Source organism: Triturus cristatus, chromosome 4_1 (assembly GCF_964204655.1).
Source record: "Triturus cristatus chromosome 4_1, aTriCri1.1, whole genome shotgun sequence".
Lineage (NCBI taxonomy): Eukaryota > Metazoa > Chordata > Amphibia > Caudata > Salamandridae > Triturus > Triturus cristatus.
In genome coordinates this window covers 190,323,262-190,329,261 of record NC_140585.1, presented here as the reverse complement: position 1 = coordinate 190,329,261, position 6,000 = coordinate 190,323,262, and the positions used below count along the sequence as shown (strand labels likewise).

Genomic DNA, 6,000 nt, shown 5'->3' with positions numbered 1-6,000 from the left:
TTACACTTACCTCGATATAATGATACACTCGATATTGTGTCTTCAGTGTTTAGTACCATTGATATTCTTACTATGATGTTAAAGGTGCACCCTCTTCTGACCCATAGTTTGCAAAGTGGAAGGGATATCGGGATGAAATGATCATGTCAAATAAGGGAGAATAAACACAACAGACTGATATGGGGCCTGGGGCCGTGTCATGATAGGCTTCCCTTGCTCAGAGCAGAGCTCTGGTTTTTATACACCGAAAGGGTCTTATTTACAAGCCCCATGCACCACCAGTGCGTCACTTTTTATATGGGAACAAGTGACGCACCGGTAGTGCAAGGGGCTTGTAAATAAGACCCTAAGTATGTAAAGTCAATTCATGTAACCCTACACACAGCTCAGAAACAGAAATAGGACAACATTTCTCAGTATCCCTGAGCTTCAACTCGGAGAGCATTAGGGTTCAATGAATAAATTTAATGCGCTGCAAGTGCCTAATAACATAATTCAACTACCAAAGAAAGTGAAATAACAAAGAGTACTGAATACCAGGTAACACAACTCAGTCACAATTATCTTCACTTTGAGTTCTGCGAGAAAGAACCCTGTCCTATTACCATAAGAGCATAATTAGAGGGCTCAACATACATTTGAGTTCTGTGCATCTTTAAACAATTCAACATCCATTGTACTCTCTTCATCTTGACACATCTCTTAATCAATCTTTTAACACCTTGTGACTATAGCCTACCTCGCACCTGTAACCTGCTAATTCCTGAGTATTTGTCTCCCCAGACAATTTCTGACTGTCACACTTAGTTAAGGAATATTTTGCTCCCTCCAGATTCAGCTGTCCATTGTCTTGGGCTATAAGCCCCCTTTCAAGATCCATAATCTAGCACTGGACCTAACATATGTGAAATTTTACGCGGAATCTTTATTAGTGAACACCTGGCAATGCCTTCAAGAAGGAATGATGGGTTAAATGGCAAGAAAGATTGCCTATTAGGGCATCAAAGAAAGCTCTCTTGAAAACATCTGCACCTGGATGACACATATGGCTGGATCACTGTTGATGCTGTAAGCGTGAAAATGATCAATTGCATTGATTAAGTGGTTGAGCGTGTGATTGTATTATATGATGTATTATTTCTTAATGTTTACATGTTTTCAATGTACACCAGCACCCAGAACATTCCCAATGCTTTAATAAATAAAATAATATCATATGAATAAAATACAATTATTTAGATTTAGGGAACAAGGCAGCTGGAAGTCTCAGTGTGGGGTGATGGAATTACTTCTGCTGCAGTGACAAAAAAGCTCATTCTTGGAGTTAGAGATGTCTTCATAGGGAGCAGGTTGGCCTATCTGGTGGCACGGCATCTCCCAATACTTCTCTTCAAGGCTTGTTTGATCTCCTGGTTTCTCAGACTCCAAATCAAAGGGTTCAGCATGGGAATTATCACCATGTAGAACACAGATACCACTCTATCCCTGGTCATTGTGAGTGCTGAGCTGGGCGTGGCGTACATGAAGATGAGAGTACCATAAAACATGGAGACACTGATGAAGTGGGAGGAGCACGTGCTGACGGCCCTCCTTCTCCCCTCTGAGGAGTTTATCCTGATGATGGCAGCGATGATGAAACCGTATGAGACTAGGATAATGCTAACTGATGCTACAATCTGTCCTCCAACTATAACAACAAGCAGAAGTTCATTCAATCTGGTGTCAGCGCAGGCAATCTTTAGGACTGGAGGGACATCGCAGGCGTAATGGGTGATAACATTTGCCCCGCAGAAGGGTAACGTAAAAGTCAAAGCAGCATGGAACAATGCATTGACCAGGTTAATCCCTACTACTGTACCAACAAGGGAAATGCAGACTCTGCTGTTCATAATGACTGAATACAGTAATGGCTTACAGATCGCTGTGTACCGATCATAGGACATGACCGCTAAGATTTGGACCTCTGTCCCTCCAATGAAAAATGATGAGAACATCTGCATGGCACAGCCAGCGAAAGAAATTGTCTTCCTCTTTGATAAGAAGTCCACAAGCATCTTGGGCACCGTGACTGAGGACACAGCAGCCTCTACTAAGGACAAACAACAGAGGAAGAAGTACATAGGGGTGCGAAGTTGGTGGTTCAGCCAGACCAATACTATGATCCCTATGTTGCATTGTAAGGTAATAATATAAACCAGAAGGAAGAACACGAAGAGTGGAACTTGTAACGCGGGGTCCTCTGTAAGTCCCAAGAGAATGAACTCCTTCAAGATGGTCCAGTTGCCTGTTTGCATCATGCGGGATAAAGAATCCTTCCATGAAAAACAAGAAATGAGGGGTATGGGTTAGACAGCACTGTTAAGCACAGAGTGGTCACAAAAGAGGGAAAGTAAATAATGTAACATAGTTGAAATAGATGTTTTGTGAATTAGAAACTAAAAATTAGCACCTTCATTTTGATAATAAAAAACTACTTGGGCCAGTATTCGAGTGGCCCTTTATCAACCAATTCCTTAATGGAATTACTGATAATGGGAGTTCAGGTAAATCTGATGAGACAATGAAATGGTACCATATCTTCTTGGAGACCAGCATGCACGAATCTGACATTTCGTGGTGATTCCCACATATTTAGACCCTGTATTTCCCCCAGAGAACTTGCGTGCTTCTAGCAGGTGAAATCTCTGGTTGAAATTACCCTGACAAGAGATGTTTACCACGGCAATAATTCAAATAATGCTAGCAACTCTTGTTACAGGCCATTTTGGAATAACTAGGTCACTTGTTCTGAATGCCTTTATGTGGAGACTGAGGCATCATTCTCTGCAATATCATTGCTCTAGATCTTAAATAGAGAAATACATTTCTATTGAAAGTTTTTTATTTGCTCATACATTGGGGTATTCACATTGTTCAGATCTATTGGCCATTCCTAAATGATTTTATTCATTACCACATGTTTCCTCATGAATGCATGCTGCCATCAGTCCTGCCAGAGCTCCACCTATGTGATCATGACATTTTGGCCTGCAGTCTGAGTCCAATAAAGACCTACACCTGGGCCAGGAGAGACAGCTGTTGCTAATGCCTCTGCCATGAGCTGAATATACAGTGATGTTGCAGGATATCTGTGGATGAAGCCCTCAAATGTAGAACATGGAGCAAGAGATGATTGGTCAATTAGAGTGCCAAATACTGGCCAGCTTCAACAGTACCTTACTCCTAGTTCCCTCGTGACCAAGTAATGAGGTGTACACCAGTACAGTTGACAGTTCGACAGTGTTTTCAGAGTTCGTAGTACACAGAAAAGCAGTCTAAACTGCAAATAAATTCCTGTGATTCATAGAGCTGAATGTGCTCGCAGAATAGTTAGCTTTTCCAAACAAATAAAAAAGTTAAATGGATGGCTGACACAGCATTTCGTTATTCTTTAAAAGACACTTTCACCATGACAGTGCTGTTCTAAGAGAGCATTATTCAGCACAGCTCAAACTCACCCTTGCAGGCCTAATTATCATGCAAGTATCTAACAATTAATTCTACCTAATGTGTGAAAAAACACTGTATAAATGCAGAAGCCTCCCAAAGAAAATGTTACACTGTCCCACTTTACACTTTACTTTCTTTATCAATATTGGCTTCTTAAATCCACTTTACAGTATCAATGTACTAGAAAAGAAAAGCACATTTTAGAATAAATATTTTTATTTTCCTTTTGATACGCTTCACAGTAGCATTAACCACATTTTAAATATTGGCACATTATTACTGAAAAAAAACACATTTACAGTCTCACACAAACATTGAAAACATATACTGAAAACTTCTATATATATATATATATATATATATATATATATATATATATATATAGATAGATAGATAGATAGATAGATAGATAGATAGATAGATAGATAGATAGATAGATAGATAGATAGATAGATAGATAGATAGATAGATAGATAGTGAGAGATAGATAGATAGATAGATAGATAGATAGATAGATAGATAGATAGATAGATAGATAGATAGATAGATAGATAGATAGATAGATAGATAGATAGATAGATAGATAGATAGATAGATAGATAGATAGATAGATAGATAGATAGATAGATAGATAGACAGACACACACATATCACCTCATTCCTTACCTTTTATTGAGGCATAGCAATAGTGCTTGAGAAGTTGGTTTCTATGATAGGAAATAGCAAAAAGGCATTCAGCTCGAAAATTATTTTAAACAATTTAGGCAAAATGGTCTCATAGTAATGGTATTCCATGAAGTTGTTTTTCTATTAAATCACATGCAACCATTTAAGCATCACGTTGTGGCTTTTTTGTGTCCGCATTTTGAGGTCTCAGCCTTTTCATTACACTTTTAACATTCTAAGCATGGCCTATAAAACCATAGCATGCAAAGTCAGGAAAGGCTGAATGAGTCTCACATGAAATATGGACATTTCTAAGGCAGGTTGTGCCTGTTTTCTATGCATATTTGTTAAATAGACCAATAGGTGCAGAATCCAGACAGTCAGACTTTCACCACATATGTAAAGCTCGCATACATACGTTGTCATTTGCATTTGGGACCAGCAAAGATGGAATTTACAGAATAAATAGGGGGAATTCAATTATTACATAAACTTGCATTTGAGCCAATAGCATTTTAAGAGGTAGGATGCTCCAGTGTACTAATTAGCATTGGCCCACCAGCAGCTGCCCCTGTCAGTGCTTTCCTCTTAATGAGGTGTGAAAACCACGCCTAGGGCATGAAGAAATGCTTAAACCTTTTCATAGGAAGTCCTGGGTGTGAGGTATTTCACATCTTCGCTCAGAAAGGGCATTTGGTGAGAGTTTAGTAAGTTAATTAGGCTGAAAGGGACCACTGTGAGTTCTGCCTATTCATAGTTAAGTGTTTAGGGAGACCTAGGAAAGAAAAGTCCTTTGAACCCTAGGAAGAGTGCAGGCAGATTTACACCAGCCCATTAGGATGGGGAGCTGATCCCAGAATCAGTGTGGTGCGGTTGAGGAGGTGGGGAATACACATCATCTACACCAGAGAGGCTCACAGAGGGAGTGCTGCGGGGTGGTGGGGTGGGGGAGGGGCAGGGTGGGGTGTGGTGGACTCAGACATACGACGGAATGGAGTAAAGTAAGTAAGTAAATAAATAAAACGATTTACCTTGCGCGCACTGCATCGACAAATATTCATTTGCAACTCAACCTGACTCTGCAGACCAGGACAAGGATACCCTTTTTAGGTAGCTGTTTGCGTTGTGAAAATACTCATCATCATCATCACTCATCCACATCCCCCGCCACAGTGATGGCAAACTGCCTCTAGGTCTACTGATGGCCAGGTGTCACTGGACACAGTCCGCAGCCCAGACTTCCAGTTTGAGTCCCACTTCCGTCTCCACAGGGCAAAGTTCACATTGGTTCTCTCCTATGTCATGCATCCACACTAACAGGATTGCTTGAATGCACCCTGTCTGCCTTCCACTCCTTGCATGGCTACACTGTTCCTGGCTACTGTACTCTATATTATCCAAATTATCTTCCATTTTCTGTCCAAGGGTGTCCCACCCTAGAACAGGCTTTGGTAATGGGGAAGTGTGGAAGTAGGTCTTTACTATATCTCACATTATTAAGTAAAATCAGAAAGCTTCACCTATTTCCCCTCTGGTGAAATGTTAAGATTTGACTAGACTATTCAGCATTCAGTTACCACAATAACAATGGAGTGACCAACCATGGTTGTTAATTTGGAAACAAGCAACACTTCCATAAAAACCTTAGTTGTCACACAGTAAAATATTTTTAAACAAAAATCTGAGAAACCACAAATCAGAAACACCAGTCTCTTATCTGTGATCACTATGCTTTTCACTGGCAATGAAATGATCACAAAATGTCATTCACAAAAAAAGGAAATAGGATAACATGAACCAAGTTCATACCACCACATGTGATTCTCAATTTGTTCGAGCACTGAA

The 6,000-nt window shown here is 40.0% G+C and overlaps 1 protein-coding gene across 1 annotated transcript; it reads right to left on the bottom strand.

Moving 5' to 3' along the window:
* Positions 1–1,268: 1,268 nt before the first annotated feature.
* On the bottom strand, positions 1,269–4,198 carry LOC146853926 (olfactory receptor 5G9-like). Its single transcript, XM_085650457.1, has 2 exons — positions 4,156–4,198; positions 1,269–2,312 (listed from the first exon to the last, which is right to left on the bottom strand). The coding sequence occupies exon 2, from the start codon at positions 2,295–2,297 to the stop codon at positions 1,356–1,358; it is 942 nt and encodes a 313-aa protein (XP_085506583.1). The 5' UTR covers positions 2,298–2,312; positions 4,156–4,198; the 3' UTR covers positions 1,269–1,355.
* Positions 4,199–6,000: the final 1,802 nt, after the last annotated feature.